We start from the raw sequence: 18,954 nt of genomic DNA, 5'->3' as shown, positions 1-18,954 counted from the left end.
AAGCTAACACTGTAAATAATGACAGGTGGGCATAGAACACACTGGCCTCTCAAGTGTGACAAAAAAGGGCAAACAGTAGGTAACTGTCCCGGTATAAAATCATTGATGCAGAGGATACTGTGGTCTTCCTTCCTCAACAGTGCCTTATTGACAATCACTGTAGACGCAGGGAGAGCCAAATAACATATGAAATGTATGCTTCCATGTACTGTTACAGTGATATTAGCTAAAAACTGAATTCCATTGGTGCAAAGCCCAATTAAAATGTGAAATGCTTAGTCCTTCTCTTTGCTCATTAAGATGTTGCTGTGCTAGGTTAGTAATTGTTGCACACTTTTGTATCATTATTATTAGGGAACAGGGCTCTAAAACTTTGATCTGTTTTTCATGGCCCTGATTGTGCAATGAGCTCTGTTTGAGCAGACCCCTGTGGCCTGTGTGGAGCCCTCTTGATGTCGGTAGGAATTCCCTTGTATGTAATTCACTGCAGGATTGTGGCCCATATGTGAAAAATACTATGAACACTTAACTATTTTCATTTTAAAATTGTGACACTAGGTTTCAGGTGAAACCCTTTATACCTATTGAGAATGCATTCACTTAGACTTTTCTATGGACGTAGACCATTGTCTAGTTATTGGCATGGGTATGTTAATTTTATAATATTAAAATGTATAGTTAGGTATGAGAGAGTCAAGGTGGGTGAGGTAATATCTTTTATTGGACCAAATTTGTTTGGTGAGAGAGGGCAAGCTTTCAAGCTTATGCAGAGCTCTTCTTTAGGTCTGGGAAAGGTACGCAGAGAGTCACAGCTAAGTGCAAGGTGGAACAGGTTGTTAAGACAAGAAGTTAACACTTTACAAGAGACCATTCAAGGTGCAATGGGCAGTTAATAAGTTTTCAAAAGTCTGAGTTGGAATTAATCTCGGATTTTTTTTCCCTCCAGATTATGTGGTGTTGTCAAGCATGTTGTTAATCCATCAGAATGTTCTTCTCCAGAAAGATGTATTTTAGCTTACCTCTATGATCTCTATGTGTCATGTAGCCACCTGAGAAGCAAATTTGGGGACCTTTTCAGGTTAGTAGCACAAAGATGTTACAAACTTAAATTTAACTGTAGAATCTACTAACAAGGAGACTTCTGCCTTTATGTATTGTAGTAATGAACTTTTAATTCAATTTATCTGCTCTTTAAAATGCACCTTTTCTACTTGCTAGTTTTCCTTTGCCCTACTTGTGAACCATTTTGCCTACACAGACTGTTTCAGGTTTGAAACAGGTCATGATACTGCTTGAGTGCTCAGAACAGCAGGCATACCTCTGTGCCCACTGACACCTCATTGAAGTCAGTGGAGCTCCATGTGGGTACACAGATCCACCTGCAAGTTGCTCAGTGCAGGAGGGACCTATGAGGGTAAGTGCCCACGTTCTCATGCACACATACAGAATAGAAATAATGCTAGCAAAGTAGTTTAATTCTGTTAATTGCAGTTTAATTTTCATTAATTTAAGATCCTCCGTAATGTACTAGTACTGTAAATCTACTGTAATAACTATACCATCATTGAAAATAATGACGGCTTAGCTGACACCAGTACAATACTCTGCTTACTAAATCTTTCATCAGAAATAGGTAGAGAGACATCAAAAAGTGTGTCGTTTTTAAGGTGCTATATTGCAAATTTTCAGTTCCTCGTTCTAAACTGGAATCTTACTTTAGAAACCCCAAAGTCAGTATTTTTGGCTATTTTGAAAAAGACCTTTTGTCTGTGCACTTGCTTATTGTGAAAGTTACAAAACAGCTTACTCACATTTTTTCCCCACTTATTCTTGTGGGTTTGATCTGCATGTTTCATGTTCGCATTGCATAGTTATCTGAGAGAGTTACCAGTAAGAGAACCTGTAGATATTGTAAATGGATTTACAAATGCACATGGCCAGTATTTCTACAATGTTGCTTAGTAAAAAATTATGAAATATGGGGTAGCTTCTTAACTACAGATGTGTCTAAATAAAACAACAGTGCATTTATTCTACTGCTAACCTCGTCCCCAGATTTTTCAACTCCAGAAGCTACGGCTTACTAGAGCATATAAAATGGCAACAAAAAACCCACCCACCCCCGCAAAAAATCCCATAATCAAAAAAGAATCTATTTTATTGGTGTCCTATAATAATACTTTAAAATGGCATGCTAATAACATGGGAGTTAACTGTGTTAACTGTTAACTGCATCCGCACACAGCACTTGTTGGACAGGTTTTCCTGTCCAGCATAATTAAAAATGACTGATTTAAAATACAAACCCTCTGAAGACTGGTAATTTGTAAAGAAATACAGGGGGTTCCTTAACTATAGCAGTGCACACAAGGCACTAGCAGTACGATAGTTTAATCTCTGATGGTGCCTTACTGTGTGTGACGCACAATAGTTAACTACTTCAATCACTCTTTCAGCTGCCCTCTACCACACTGCAGGTCCCATTGGTTCCCTCTTCTAATAAATTTCAAAATATATTAAAATGCTGTATTTAAGAAAACATTCACTTTATACTTGACTTTTACCTTCTCTTGACTTCAGGCTTCAAAGGTGGTTTTTCTGGTATCATCCTAAACAGCTGACATAAGGAAGCCTACTGGAGCTTCCAGACGTTTTTATTTACTAATGTTTACTACACTTCCTTTTTTTAAACTCTCTCTTCACATTTTTTTATGATTCTGATCTTCCGGTCACTCCCTCAGCATAACATGTTATCAGAAATTCAGTTTACAAATCCACTGTGTTAAGATATGGTTACCCTTGTGACCATTAGGAAAGAAGAATAATTCTGTTTTGTGTTCCAATCTGTGGAATAGATTTAGTACAAAAATTTCTGAAGTAGCTAAGTCCCATTTTCCAAAGCACCTAAGAGGAAAGACCATTTGAAAGTCAATGGGATTTGGGCTCCTAAGTGGTGTCAGTGCTTTTGAAAATGCTGTCCGAGTCCCTAATTGTTTGGTTTTGGCCTTCTTCTGCACTGTATGCGTACTGTACTAACGTTGTTTGTCAGGAAGCTAATGTGTTCCATAAGCCTGTTTTACATCTATTAACAAAGTTTGAGCTGATTCTGGCATTTATTAGATTATGTTCAGACTGTGCTGCATGGGTTGGGGGATGGAATGTAATGAGCTTTCCCCCTTCTACCTACACCACTTGTGAAAAGGCTAGCCACATTGTGAGTAGTGAGTGAAGCACCCCGCTATATGCTACAATTCCAACAGTACTGGATTCTTTAAAGGGGCAGGGTGAGATGAGGACCATATCCAGTGTAACTGGCCAGGCTCAAGAGGAACACATGCAGCCTACATTTTTAATGGGTGGTAGAGCTAAGGCTGCAGTGTGTCCTTCCCCCAAGTCTCAGGAGGAATTCTGGCTGAGTCTTTCTGAGGATCCTTCTGCAAAGTGGGCCCCAACTTGCCAACATATAACTGGGTCTTTAAGACGTAATCTAGCCTTCAATCTTTAAGCAGCATGCAAATGATTAGAAATGTGGAATAAGAAGCCCCATTTCAGGAACGGTAAGCTACTTATCTCAAGGAGAGGAGTTTTGTTAGTATTGAAGAAAAAAAAAAAGCCAGATTTTCAGGTGAAAGTCATGCGAGCTTTTTTACCTTCTAAACAATGAGTTGTATGGAAGTAGAAGTATGGTGAGCAGCAAAGTTCTGTAGGCTTCAGTGAAGTTAAATGTGGACACAGGTACAAAGGCTGATTTTACAAAATGAGAGGAAAACAGAGATGATGGAGAGAGGTTTTATCAAATAAGTAGTGAAGTAAGTGGAATTGACATTCAGCATCTTCAGCAACAGGCACTTCCTTCCTTACATACCAAAAGAGTAGCTGGTTCTGCAGGGTCTGGATTATCCAGTACCTCTGGTGGTATACTTTTGGCTCCAAACTACATAAAACTCCGGTCTCATTACTTTGCTTCAGCAAAATGTGTGCCAAAGTTATAGTGCTGATTCATTGATTAATTCATTCATTACATGTACAGCTACTTTGAGCTATTCCATTGGATAAAATACACAAAATAATACAAAAAGGATGCACATGTAAATAACCACTGCAGCTCTCAGCCCACTTTCTCCTCAAAAGCTTAAGGGAAGAGAGAAAAGATTGACTTCACAGTTGTTTCTGCGGTGTTCATATTACTTTGGTGTCTTAATAATTACAAGCCAACTGCATCCCTTGTTGAACTACTGACTTCAGGGTAGTTGCATGAAGGATAATTTTTGTCCACTTAAGAACATAAGAATGGCCATACTGGGTCAGACCAATGGTCCACCTAGCCCAGTATCCTCTCATCCAACAGTGACCAGTGCCAGATTCTTCAAAGGGAATGAGCAGAACAGGGCAACCATCAAGTGATCCATCCCCTGTCATCCAGTCCCAGTATCTGGCAGTCAGAAATTTAGGGACTGCAAGCCCAGAGCATGGGATTGTATCCCTGACCATCTTTGTTAATAGCCATTGGTGGACCTATCCACCATGAATGTATCTAATTCTTTTTTTAACCCAGTTATAGTTTTGACCTTCACAACATCCGCTGCCAATGAGTTCTACAAGTTGACTGTACATTGTGTGAAGAAGTACTTCCTTATGTTTGTTTTAAACTGGCTGCCTATTAATTTCATTGGGTGACCCCTGGTTCTTGTTTTATGTGAAGGGGTAAATAACACTTCCTTATTCATTTTCTCCTTGCCATTTATGATTTTATAATCTTCTATGATATCCCCCCTTAGTTGCCTCTTTTACAAGTTGAAAAGTCCTAGTCTTTTTAGTCTCTCCTTAGGGTTATGGAATAGCTCATATGGAAGCTATTCCATAACCCGGATCATTTTTGTTGGCCTTCTCTGTACCTTTTCCCATTCTAATATATCTTTTTCAAGATGGTGTGACCAGAACTGCACCCAGTATTCAATTGGTGGGTGTACCAAGGATTTAGATTGTGGCATTATGATATTTTCTGTTTTTTTATCTATCCCTTTCCTGATGGTTCTTAACATTCTGTTTGCTTTTTTGACTGCCACTGCATGTTGAGCGGATATTTTCAGAGAACTATCCACAATGCTCCAAGATCTTTCTTGAGTGGTAACAGCTAATTTAGACCCCATCATTTTGTATATATGGTTGGGATTATGTTTTCCAATGTGCATTACTTTACACTTATCAATAGTGAATTTCATTTGTCATTTTGTTGCCCTTTTTAAGTCTTTCTAGTCTGCTTTGGATTTAGGCTGTCTTGAAGTAGTTTTGTATTGTCTACAAACTTTGCCACCTCACTGTTTTACCCGTTTGTCCAGATCATTTATTAATATGTTGAACAACACTGGTTCTAGCCCAGATACCCGGGTAACACTGCTATTTACCTCTCTCCATTTTGAAAGCTGGCCATTTATTCCTACCCTTTTGTTTCCTATCTTTTAAACCTGTTATTGATCTGTCATAGGACTTTCCCTCTTATCCCATCACTGCATAGGACTTTCCCTCTTATCCCATCTTTCCCTCTTATCCCATCACTGCTTAGTTTGCTTAAGAGCCTTTGGTGAGGGACCTTTTCAAAGACTTTCTGAAAGTCCAAGTCCAAGCTTGATTTTTGATACTTTTTTGTATTTTTTTAAAAGACAAATTTAGCTACTCTCGTCCTTTCTTTTCATTGGTTTCCCTATGATTAGAGAATACTTTGAATAATGTGACTGTGTGATGCCAGAGGTCTGGATTTCCTATTGTGGATCCCATTTGCACTGATGGAGATGACAGCAACTGATAAACCAAAAGACTAATGGAGCTCGTCTCTGTACAATACCATTTAACACCATAGACACATAGAGCAATGACCATTTAAACTGCTTCTGGCTGTGGAAGAGGTAGTGATGTATTTCAAGATAAAAAAGGCAAAAATCCACAAAAAATTGTTACTGATGGTTTCTTGTTTCTAGTAGCCACCTCTCTCTCCCAGTGCATATGTCTTCCCAGCCTGAGGTCAACATATACCTATGGCACTCAGTGATGTGAAAAATTCACACAGAAAAACCCCTTCCATCACTATAGGATGTGTCTAAGCTATGGCACTAGTGGCATAGCTGCAGTGGCATATCTGTGCCACTGTAACACCTGTAGTGTAGACATGGTCTCAGATTCAGTGCCTTTCTGCCTCTCACCAGAGGTCAGAAACTCCTCTTCCTGGTCTTTGAGAATGGACCACAGTGAAAATCCCAAGAATAATTTACGACCTAAAATATATTAAATGAAAACAAGTTTGTTGGAAAATGGAGTTTAAAATTAAATTGGAGCTAAACAGTAGTAAACTATACCCAGCCTCTGGTAGGCAGACAAAAACCTTATTTGCAGGAGAAATTAAATGCTCAGACCATTAGAAAATTCCTGCCTCTGCGGATATGCCTTCATTGCGGAGTTAACCTAGGTGGTTGCACCCTGGGTTAGCCTACCCCAGCTGTGAGGAGCCATACCCACACTGCTGTGTCCTCACTGGTGCTGTACTCACCCGTATGTGTGTCGCTAGGAGTTCTGGGGGCATATCCCATGGTTCTTTGTGCTGCTGCATTAAGCTAAGCCACTCTGTGATTCTTTCCAGTAAATTACGGGACAACTTGTCTGTCCTTCTGGGCATGTGGAGGAATTATGGGAAGGCACTGGAGGACTATCAGCACTCCAGTAGTTTAGCCACATCCTCACTGCAAAGTGGCTGGGTTAGCAGCCTGAGTAATAACCTCACCCAGCCTTTAGCCCCACATAAGCTAGCTAGCCTGGGAAAACACTAAACTTGGGTCAGGTTTTTGTGTATATACAGGATGGAGGTTAGGGGCAACACCCGAATAAGAGCCTGGATAACTTTGCATTGAAGACATACCCTGAGGGATTTGCTGTGTTTGATCTCAATGTCTGATCTCCATTTCCTTGGTGATTACAGCCATCTCTGAGGTGAAAACTACATTTCTGACCCAATAATACTTCTTCCCCAACTTGTGTTAGATCCTATCCATACATTGTAGTTTCACCAAAGTTATACCAATTTAGTTAGATCAGTGCAACCCCTGTGTAGACTTTAATTGATTTGAGTGTTTTATGTCATCAGATTCAGATTACACTAAATTGACATAAGAAACTCTTAAATTGATTTCTGAATTTAGTAAAATTTACTCGTGTAAATAAGGCCTTAAATATGGAGTCACATGTTAATATCCCAGCCTAGACTTTCTCTTTCTTTTGTGTTTATTGTTAATGTCATAAAAACATGACATTCTCATATCCTCTTTTATTTTTTGATTCTGTCAGCCAAGAAATCATAGATGATATCCAGTTCACTGTGTCAATAATTAAAAAGTTATTGTCAAATATGTAGTCTTTTTAAGGTGTTGAGGTTTTATATTTTAAAAAGAATTTAGGTAGGATCTTGATATTTCTTGGCACTTAATTAACCCCTCACCCCCATGCATGTTCCAGTTCATTCAGTATGTCGTGAAATGTAAAGGAGGAATAGCAGTCTTCTGAAGCAGCATCAGCATATGTTTACAAGGCATGTTGTACTACATGAAATCCTTGCCAAAAACGGTGAATGCTTTCTGATACATCTGCTGCTCAGGCTTTGAATAAACATATCACAAAGCTGGTATGGGAACTTGTCAGTTTATATTAATTGCAGGAAAACTTTAGTCAAATGGGCTGTGTGCTACCTGGGTTTGTCAGACTCTCTGTAAAAACACCACAGCTTTCTGAAACAGTGTACAGAAGAGTAATCCAAATAGGGTGAATTTGCTTGTGTGCATGGGCGACATGTGAACCGCTGGCTGGAGGAGGCTAGCTCATAGCCCTGCTCCTTCTGCCAGAGGCCCCGCCCCTTCCACCTCCTCACCCCCAGAGCCCAGAGGCCCCCCTACTGCTGCTGCTGGCCCCCACCTCAGGCTAGTGCCCCCAGCCCCGGAGTTTCCCAAGCCTTCTCCCGCAGCCCCGGAGTGCTGGGAGGGTGGGCGGTGTGGCCCCAGCCCCAGAGTGTTGGGAGCACCAACCCACAGGGAGACTGGAGCCAGGCCAAGCTGGAAGCAGGAGGGTATCTGGGGGCGGAGCATGCGCGAGGCCACGCCTCACTGTTTGCTGAAGCACAGCCTCCCCCAGCCTATGATACCCGCCACCCATGCTTGTGTGCTCCAGTGCCTTCTAGAGAAATATATATTTTCTGGGATTTAACAATATATCTACTAGCTCTGCGAGTAGTAGTTGGTAACCATTTTGTTTTAATCTGCATAAATATTTCAACAACCCAGGAGAAGTGAATAATAATTTTGTGTCTCCTTCTGTTTTTAACCCTTAGTAGCGCCTGTTCAAAGGTAAAGCAAACCATATACAGCAACGTACAGCCCTCAAACTCCAACTTGTTATGGGATCCAGAGTTCATGTTGGATTTTATCGAGAATCCCTCTGCTCACAGCATCAACTACTCAATGCTAGGCAAGATCCTCAATGACAATGCAGCCAATCGCTACAGCTTTGTCTGTAATGCACTAATGAATGTATGTATGGGGCACCAAGATGCAGGAAGGTAAGAGAAATTGATTCAGAAATAGAACTATGGAAGTAGTTGAAATTGCTGTTAGTGGTGGAGTGAAATGAAGTATCTGAGATATTATTAGAGCTGGCTGGGGCTGTTTATGTGCATGTTTTCCTTCCTTCCTTCTTTTTTGGCTCCCTTTGTATCTTTTGGTATTTTCTTCATTTACAGATTTCCTCTGTCTCACCGCTTCGATATTGCACTGTTTTTTTGAGTGGGTTTCCGTTCACCTAGACTGCATCAGACTGGTTTGCATAACATTACAAGGATTGATAACAAATGGCATACTGCAGGTGTAGGCTTACATGATTCTGACATCTCAGAATCTCAGCTATCTCAGCACAATCATCATCACACCCTGATAGTATCCTCATTGTCAAGGAATGTTCAGTACCAGATCAATTCCTTCCCCAGATGAACTATATTATTAATTAATTGAATTATGGAACTCCTAGCCACAGGATGCTGTTGAGGCCAAGTACTTAATAAGTTTAAAAGAGGCATTGGACATTTAAATGGATAACAAGAACATCCAGATTTGTTATAGCTAATTCATTAAAGAAGAATTTTGGAAAAGAAATAAAATCTCATGCGTCAGCGTTTAAACCATTCTCTAACTATTAGGATTAGGATGACACCTGCATGTGGGTCACATTATCCCACAGCTGCCTGCTCTGGGGCTTCTTGTACCTTCTCTGAAGCATCTAGTGCTGGCTGATGTTGAGACAGGATACTAGTCTGGCATTTCCTATGTTCCATGGTATCTGGTCTCTAAATGGAAAGTACCTGTGGCAACTGAGAAGAAAATAGACTGACGTTCCTGTCAGCTCAGACTTTCAAGATAATGACTAGTTCTTGAACAGAAGGCTTTAAGGGACTATCAAAGTGGTTCCCAGCCTTTTCTGGTGATGCATCCTTGCAATAGGCTGGATAATGATAGGGACCTTTTCCTTTTCTCTCCTGGCACTTCGCCACCATCTTTTTCTTTGTCCGGTTTCTCTCTCTTGTCTGTTTCTGCCTCTGTTTTTACCTTCTCTCTCTCTCTCTCTCTCTCTCCCCTCCCCGGCTAGGTCTTTGCTACGAGCTGGGGTGTGATTCCCCTGCTTGTGTACACATACTCATGTTCGCTCTCATCCCACTAGTGTGCATATGAATAACAGCGTACCTGCAGCAGCACGGGTAGCAGCGGCAGAGGCATGGCTCAGCCATGCTGAGTAAAAACCTTTCTGAAACCGATGGGCACGTATTCTGCACTGCCATGCTACTGTGGCCACACTACTATTTATACTTAGGCTAGCTCAATGAGAGCTAGCCCGAATACGTGTACACAAGCAGGAGAATCTCACCTCAGCTCGTAATGCAGATATGGCTTCTTTCTCTTTTTAATTGTTCAGCTACCGTAGGGATCAATGTGAGAGCAAAAAAGAAAGGCAGGTGGCTTTCAAAGAACCTTCTCTGTATTACCCATAGCCACAGTTGTGTATTTGCGTTGGAAGAGCAGATCCTATACCATGCACCTTTTCAACCTCCTGCACACAGACGTCATCCTCTGTGTGCCCTGCCCTTTATGCCCCACCTGAGAGTCTGGATCCTCCAGGTGACAAAACATTGAAGGACTGCTATTGAAAGATCACTGTTACAGTGATCATTTCAGCATCCACAAAGGACACACTAAACTCAAATTACATTATTAAAAGAAGAAGAGTTGCCAAAAGTGTTAGATTTTGTGGGACAAAACACTGGTTTTTCCCATCTCATTAAAATTATCCTTTGACGCTCCAAATTTGGTCCTAGGATTTTCACTCCAAATCAAGCATACCTCTTCTAGGACAGAACTGAAAGATCTTCTATGTGATGATTCCCTTTACTGTTGTCCTTTATGACAAACAATAATTGTCTCCTTTATCCTTGCATTTTGGTATGGCGTTGAAGAGTTCTTCAGTGTTTGGACCTCATTTAGAGATCAGCTTTCTCATAAAGATTAGTTTTTTCTTCTCACCATTACTTCCTTTTCTTAGGATCTCTAACAATAGGCAAATGTTAAAACTATTCCTTCCATCCAAAAATAGCATTGGATTTCCTTGTTGGACTTGTTTTTCTTAATTATCTGTTCTGCAAACCCCATAATGCAGGTAGAGAAGAGCCTGAATTTTACATCTGGATTTCAACCCCAGTTCCCTCAAAATCAGAATGGTTGAGATATGGAGTTCTGGTTTGACTCCTATTAAGAACACTTAATCAAGAATTCAGTCAGAATTCAAGGGCAGATGATAAACTTTCCATGTTCAAGGTTGTTCAGATTTAATTCTGACCCTTATCTAATTCAGACATTGAAAACTGTCATCCTCAAGGTCTGAGACTCTATAACAGGGTTAGCCATATCATAATGAGTGAATTTAAGTAGTATCTTGGATTTTGGAATCATTATGAAATACAATGTGCAATATCTATTCTTCTAACTTCTTATAGATATCTTTTCATCAGTCTTTCTCTTCGTCCTCCTTCGCTTTGGTAAAGCTACTGAAAAGTCACTGATGGATTAAGGAAGAGAGAGGGAATTATCAGCTACGCTTCATAGCAGGAATCTTTTTTCCCTTTCTGAGTGACACTCATGTAGTAGATCATTCCTTCCCTTCTTCCCTAAAGAGCATATTGATATTTTGTCATTTTACCCTCCAAAACTCAGTCTGAGGCAGTCTAGGCAACTGAGGGAGTATTGGCAATGTGGAGTGGAGGAAAGGGAATGATTCATTAAGTCAATGAGAAGGAACACCCCAAGGTTACCAAGGGAGTTTCACTCTGGAAGGGAAAAAGGAACCTGGCCCAGGGTGGGTAACCCACATTTCTTCTTTCTTAACCAGTCAACATGGCTCTTAACATTGCACTGAATCACAATTAATTTAATCTATAGGTAATCCACAAAGTGACAATGACACACTTGATTTTGTGTCACCTTCTTGCTCCTAAATCAGGAGACTTATTCTAGCTACATTGCAGTGAGGCATGGTTTTCCTTACAGTTGATAGCTGGCAGAATGTCCATGGTGGCCTAGGATCTGTGCAAGATATGGTGGTTTCCTAATTTAGCTTTTGTTACAATATGGTCCATTTCTGAGGGAATGATTTGGCACCTTGAACAAAGCTGGAGCTCTTCTCCCCATGCCACCACTGCAGGAGTGTCAGCTTGTGTCACCTGGAAGGGGGAGCAGAGCACGTGTCACTATGGGGTGGAGCCAGGAAGGGTTGTATCCCTAAATTCACCTTTCATGGTTGGCCAGCAGGTGGGGGAAGGTGATTGAAGCATGTTGGGGGAGACAACTGATAAAGGAGGTGTGATTTACCAGGGTACAATCCAGATTAGTGAGTAGCTGTGTCACCCCTGCCCTCTAACCTGTGGTGCCCTTTACAATGCTTTGCTGCTGTAGCCTCCACTGTGGACTGCTATTAACAGCCTCCAGCATACAAGTTTCTCCCAGCTGTGTCTGCATGTGTGCTACAGCCAGCCAGCCAGCCACACCTTGACTCTGACCAGCCTTGATTATACAGCAGGATGACCCCAAAACAGAAAACCCCACCCCCAGTTTTCTGTTTCCCCCCATATATGTATGTCCTGTACTGCCCAGCTGTCTCCTGGATAGTACACATTTATGTGAAGTCTGTTATATTTTAAATAGAAATAACAAATGGAGTTTCCGAAACACATAACTTCAAACACGCTGGATTAGATAAAACAATAAAACAAGTTTAGAGAGAGAGATTTTAAGTGAATACAAGTAATGAGGCATAAAAGTCAGAAATGTTTACAAGAAAATAAAGTTAAAATGCTACTGGTGCCCAACTTAACAAACTATATCAGATTCAAGAAAATTTCTCACCATATGCTTTCAGCAGTCTTACTGACCAAATCCTCTAGGTCAGGACCCCTTCTCCCAGGGATTCTTCTCTCTACGAAGGCTTCTTCTGTTGCTTCAGGTGCAGCAAACTGATGGGCAGGGAGAGAGGAGGGGTGCCTTGGGGTGTTTGTCCCTCCTTTTTCTAGTGTCAGTCTCCCTCTTGAAAAGCATTTCCAGCTGAGATTCACGAGGCCGAGTCTATGTGGAAGGGTATTCCCTGATGTGTTTTTCTATCTGTTTTTCTCTGTTTAAACTTCCTTTGTCTCTCATACCTAGCTGATTACTCTGCTTAATGCTTAAACGCAAATTAAACAGAGCTCACGTTCCTTTCTTTGAGATGGATCTCAGTTTGGAATATGTGTTAATAACACCATATAGTAGAATATTATAACTTCACATACAATGTAGCTACACATATTTTATCAGGACAGTACTGACCAGCAAATGATAAGTTTTCAAATGATACCTTAAAAGTCCTAACTTGAACCAAGATTATTACAACAGGGTGTGGGGTGTAAACATGGGTACATTCTGTCATAGGAGGATCTCTACAAAATGCAGTGCCTTGTGCAACAGCACATTAGACTCATGCCAGTCACTGGGGACAATGCATGTACCAAACGTTGTAGTTAGCAAGAATAGGTCTCCACAACTGGAGAGACCTAGATGAAATCTGAAATATAGATCTGGACATAAACTTTTATTTATCTCCAAAATATTTATTGCTAATGAGCGTTTTTCTTCTGTTAACTTGTTTTTTCTTGTCTTCTAGAATTAATGATATAGCTAACCTTTGCGCAGAGTTGACAGCATGCTGCACAGTGCTAAGTTCGGAATGGTTAGGGGTTCTAAAGGCTCTTTGCTGTTCTTCAAACCATGTCTGGGGTTTTAATGATCTGCTTTGCAGTGTGGATGTAAGTTGAATGTATCTTGAAATATAAGTACCAGTTAAACATATTTATCTTAAGTTGCCTCTAGAAGACCCATCACATAGTATCTAAACACTATATATTGTGGAACAGGGTTTTAGAACTGTATCTGTTTATCTTTTCAAAGCATCTTCTGAAACTCCTGAATTATGTTTTCTGCATTTTCATTGTTTCATTCAAAATGAAATATAGACTACATACAGAGTTGTGTTTTTACTCAAATACATTTTTTTCTCATTTCACTACTGTAGTGTAGTGCTATAGGTTATGGGAGGTACCTTGTGAAAGAGATAGGCAGATATCTATATGCATAGCTTCCTTCTCAATCACTGTTTCCATGAATTGAACAGTCCCACTCTTAAATAGCATGCCTCTGGGCTGGCACTTAGTCATAAGGGTGTAATACACTTCATTGATCCTAACTCAGCTGCTGTAAATTGTCAGAGCTCCATGGAAGCCAGTGGGGTTATGACAGTTACCATCAGTGGAGGACCTGGCTTGATATATTTATCCTAGTACTTTAAAAGATTGGTTTATTCTTTGACCATGCATGTTAAAGGATGGCTGTGTAAATCTAGAATTTTTCTTGCTGTGTGCTAGCAGCTGAGGATTGAATATGTGTGCCACTAATTTCTATTTAAAGGTTACATCTGTTCCATCTTTTATAAATCAATTTTTGTCTCCTCTTCATTTAATTAAAATTTAATGTATGAAGAAAAAAACAGTACGTTTTGTAATTAACTTAAATCAATAGACGTTTGCTATTGAAAATATTTGGGAGGTGCATTAAAAAGTGGAGGAATCTGCTTATTTGTGATAATTTTACTCTTCATTAGTAAGCCAAGTTCGCTTTTATATCTTGGTCATTAATCACAGCAATGAAGATTTGTGTATCATAACGTGAAAGCATTCCAGTGTTGTTTTTCTTTCAAGGTGAGTGACCTCTCATTCCATGATTCACTGGCCACTTTCATTGCTATTCTGATAGCCCGGCAATGTTTTTCTCTGGAGGATGTAGTTCAGCATGTTGCACTTCCCTCTCTCCTTGCAGCAGGTAAGAAAATATCAATATCAATCTAGACACATTGTGATGTTTTGTTTTTAAAAACTTTTTTCTTTCTGTTGATTGCACAAATTTACAACTCATTCTGAAACCACTTTCTGATGCAGAATGCTACTGCAGTATGTGACGGCCAGGATACTCTCTCTATACGTTGTAACAGACTGGTCCCATAAGTAGTATTAATGTCAGGGCGAATCAAAGAATCTGTGTTTGATAAATGATATAAAGGTCATATAAAATGCATTCTACTTCTTTGACAACACCATCCTTCTCCCTATTATCTAGGTCCCCTATCTCCATATGACATATGACTTCTTTGTGTCTTGCACACAACACATCCAGATAATTGCCAAAGCGTGTTAGTTCTTTCACAACATTTCAAAAATCTAACCCTTCCTTCCAGCCCTCACAACTTAAAATTCTCATCTATATCTTGGTTACCTCGAGCCTCAACTACTGATATCACTTTCTCTTGCTCCCTTCTAGTCCATTCAGAGTTGAGTAGGTACATTCTTCTGCCTTGCCCACTGATCAGACCATAACACAAAATGTTTGGAATCCCTCCACTAGCTCTTTCTCACCTTCTGTTTCACTTCTGTGATGATCCTTGCTTTAAATGCTCTGCACAGTTTCACCCAGATCTTCATTTCTGCTCTCATTTGACCACTTCTCCCCTTGCTTTTTCCTCCAACAATTAGTTCTGCTTAATTAACCTCCCTTCTTCCAAAAACCTACAAATGCTGACTCCCATCAAATAAAATGCTCTAGTTGCATTTGAAATAGGTTCTGTCTTACAGAATTATTTCTGTGGATCTTCCAGTGAATTCTGTATATGATTTCTAAGCTCCTTGAGAGAGGTGCCTTGTGTCAATGTTCCATTTTCCATAGCCTGTGGGGACCCAGATGCTGAACCTGGAGCGAGAATGACATGCCGTCTTCTGCTTCATCTCTTTAGAACACCCCAGCTCTACCTGTTACCCCAAGCAACGGGTAAGTTGACAGGCTTTATGTTCTTTTCATTTTAGAAAATGAAGTGAATTCTGAAACTTCTGCATAGGCCTCCTGCATCATACTTTCATTACTTTTTTCCACACTTGGGTTTGAAAATTGTAGGCAATATTAGATAAAAGGGGCAGAGGCCAAACAGTCATTGGTATGGAAGTAATCAGACCATTTCAGTGAATAAAATTCTGCCATGGAATATAATGTTCTCTGAGAAGCTGAACAATGATTGTCTTTGCATTTTTTATTTTCATTTTTTAAACTGTGGATGTGCAGTCAAAAGATTCTTGCATACTGAAGTATAGTTAAGCAGCACATACTTCTGATTTATCTGGAAAAATAGGGCCTTTAAACCAAATGGTTATGCAGATGAAGCAATTTCACTGCTGAACTCAATGGATTATGGATACCTGAGCATTAAAATGTTATCCTGTCAATGTAGAACTCCAGCCTTTGTCATAGTAAGTTTAACAAAAGTTCAGTTTAAATATAACAGCTGTGTATAGTTCTGGTGAAGACAACTAAACTGGGAGAAATCTTTTACTGCTACACTGCTCTTGCCTCTTTCAAATTCTGAAGATATGTATCTTCAAGAACAATTATTTTGTTTTTGACTGTATCATGTACAATCTTATGAGATCCTAACACAGACTTTCTTAAAACATATGCATAAGTGGATATAGCAAATCTTATATGTTCAACCGCCATTTTCTCATTTCTTGACTTTGGGCCTGGTCCTCCTCCTGCTGAAGTGTGGAAAAATATCCAATAACTTCAGTGGTGCAGAATCAGCCTGAACTATATATACATCAAGAAATTTGTATTAAATATACTTTGTTAGATTTATATAATAACTTTGTTGTGGAAGAGGATGAGGGGGAAAAATTCATAAACCTCTATAGCTGAAACCAAAATAGACTTTCCTTTCCTTGATAACTTACCAGTTTAAATTATTGAATTTTATGTTTGAGACACTTCTTTAAGGCTCTTGATTAAAGGCAGGATCAGAACCGTATTTTCCTAGATTTAAATGACTGTAGCTAGTTTTGTTGTTAGCATGCTACTACTTACCCCCATTCATTTTAATTAACTACAGCTGGGTCTACAGCTTCAAGCAAAACAGCATTTTACCTCATCAATTAGTTGTTGATGCATTGTAGAAAAGTTCTTGTATAAAGAAGTCTGTGCTGGTAAAGAATAACAGTGAGCTGTAGCTCACGAAAGCTCATGCTCAAATAAATTGGTTAGTCTGTAAGATGCCACAAGTCCTCCTTTTCTTTTTGCGAATGCACACTAACACGGCTGTTACTCTGAAACCTGAGTATTACATATATCTCTTTCTCTGCTCTTAGGGAAGTCATTCCCAGGCATTCGCTCTTCTTGTGACCGCCACCTTCTGACTGCTGCTCACAACAGCATTGAAGTGGGAGCTGTGTTTGCAGTCTTAAAAGCAATTTTGATGCTTGGTAAGATTATTCAGAGGTGTGTGTGTGTGTGTGTGTATGAAGATCTTCAGTTTAACACTTGGCTAAAAAAGGAATCGGTTTTATTCATTTTCTTGAGAATGCTTCTGTGATTGGGGATCCTTAGTTATTAAAGTACCTGACTGAAGACAAATTTGGATTCTTCCTGTGCTTCCTTGACACCAATGAGTAGCTTTCCCCCCACAGGTCAAGAGACAGAAGTTTTCTCTGGTGAGTCAGCCCCAGACTTACGTGACTTTAAGCAGATGTGACTCTTGCGCACACTTCCTGTCAGAAAGTCACAGTAAATTTTAACTTGACCTCGTCTAAACATGTTTTAAGACATTTCTAAGGGGAGTGTCCTGAATCCAACTCTTAAGCTTCACTTATTCCCGTGTTTGGACTTAGAAGTAAATCCTAATGCCTGAAATTGAATTTCTGAAGTCTTGAAAGAACCATTGTTAAACAATCCTTCCACAGCAGAGCACTCACTAACGCTCCACTTGTGTCAGTTCTTAAGCCTAAGGCCAGCTGTACACTAGAATCACTTTGCTGGTAGAGCTATAATGGTAGCGTGTAACATCAAAGTACTTCCAGTGGGGATGCAGCATATTCCAACAAACTGTGCTTTTGCCATCATACCTTATTCCAGCCCTCCTGAGCAAACAAGCTATACTGGCAAAAATTCAGGCGACATTATACTTTGAGCTATTGCTGACACAACATAGTTAAACTGACAAAAGTGTATCCTAAGTGGAGATTTATAAAGTACGGGCTGGTCTACGCTCCAAAGTTTTGCTATACTGTATACTATGCTAAAAGTATACCTATGCTGGTTTAAAAAAAAATCACACCCTAAATGACATAGCTATACCATTATAACTTCTCTAGTATACACCTACATTTGGGGTGGATTGAAGTGGAGTTAAAATCATACTTGTGGCTAACATCCGTACTTTATTGCTGTTTGCAGTGATTGGATTAGAATTCTTATTTTCCTGCATTGCTGAGGTTTGAATAAATGACTAGTGCACGGGTTACATTATGCATTGCAATGCAAACTCTGTATTTGCAATGCAATTCAGTGCAAACTCTCTTACAGGAGCTTGTGTCAGTTAAAGGCTATATGGTACAGAGATCTAGAATACCCATTTCTCTAGCACCGTCCCACCTCACCTCACCTTAATAATAATCAAAATATAATATTTTAGAAGATGAAATATTGATGTTTTTAAAAATCCCTTCTCACATTTCAAATGAATTTCTTAAAAATTGCACTTAATTTATTGAGAAAAGCCTCAGGTATGCTATACCTAATGGAGTTAATGCTTAATAAGTAATTAATTTGGGGAGCAGAAATCAGTTTTAGAAAATTTAATCTCTCCCCAAAGTGAAAGACATAGTTGTATAGTGAACTGCAGTAGGAGTATATTCAAGGTAGTCTTTTCACAAACCTTACTGCAATGTTGTGGTTTCAGTTCAGAAAAGTAGAATTTTTTTAGCTTCCTTCTGTACAATAAATAACTCGTAACATCTGCGTAACTAGGTCTCCCTTGTTTAGGCTGACCAGACAGCAAGTATGAAAAATCGAGACAGAGGGGTAGGAGGTAAATAGGCGCCTGTATAAGACAAATCCCCAAATATCGGGGCTGTCCCTATAAAATTGGGACATCTGGTCATCCTACCCTTGTTGGTATGTGATTTGCAGTTGCAAATACCAAGCTTGATAACCATAACACCATGTAGATGGTTATGGTGTGCAAGAAAGGCAGATTCGGGCTCATATGTCATTATTATCCATTCACATACATTTTGTCCTATTTTATGTCATTCGGTCTGTTTTTTAGACCCGTTTTGTTTGTTTTTTTTCTGTTTTATGGTTATTGTTGAAGCACTGTAGATTGGACTATAGTGGCATTACCAGAGTTGGGCCCAAGCCCTGCAGGTCAGATGCGATATTCCATTTCTGACTAATATCTATTAATTATAATGTGCCAGATCCT

The 18,954-nt window shown here is 39.7% G+C and overlaps 1 protein-coding gene across 13 annotated transcripts in view; it reads left to right on the top strand.

The window, feature by feature from the left end:
* MED12L (mediator complex subunit 12L) overlaps positions 1-18,954 on the top strand; it is a 321,153-nt gene that overhangs the window by 230,585 nt on the left and 71,614 nt on the right. For all 13 annotated transcript variants that reach the window (XM_073359681.1, XM_073359680.1, XM_073359679.1 and 10 more), the window contains 6 exons: positions 947-1,078; positions 8,366-8,593; positions 13,267-13,408; positions 14,357-14,477; positions 15,375-15,476; positions 16,841-16,954. In XM_073359681.1, the coding sequence (XP_073215782.1) occupies positions 947-1,078; positions 8,366-8,593; positions 13,267-13,408; positions 14,357-14,477; positions 15,375-15,476; positions 16,841-16,954 (839 nt within the window). The remainder of the gene's footprint in view (positions 1-946; positions 1,079-8,365; positions 8,594-13,266; positions 13,409-14,356; positions 14,478-15,374; positions 15,477-16,840; positions 16,955-18,954) is intronic.

This window comes from Lepidochelys kempii, chromosome 9 (assembly GCF_965140265.1).
Source record: "Lepidochelys kempii isolate rLepKem1 chromosome 9, rLepKem1.hap2, whole genome shotgun sequence".
NCBI lineage: Eukaryota > Metazoa > Chordata > Testudines > Cheloniidae > Lepidochelys > Lepidochelys kempii.
This window is presented reverse-complemented; position numbering and strand designations above follow the sequence as displayed.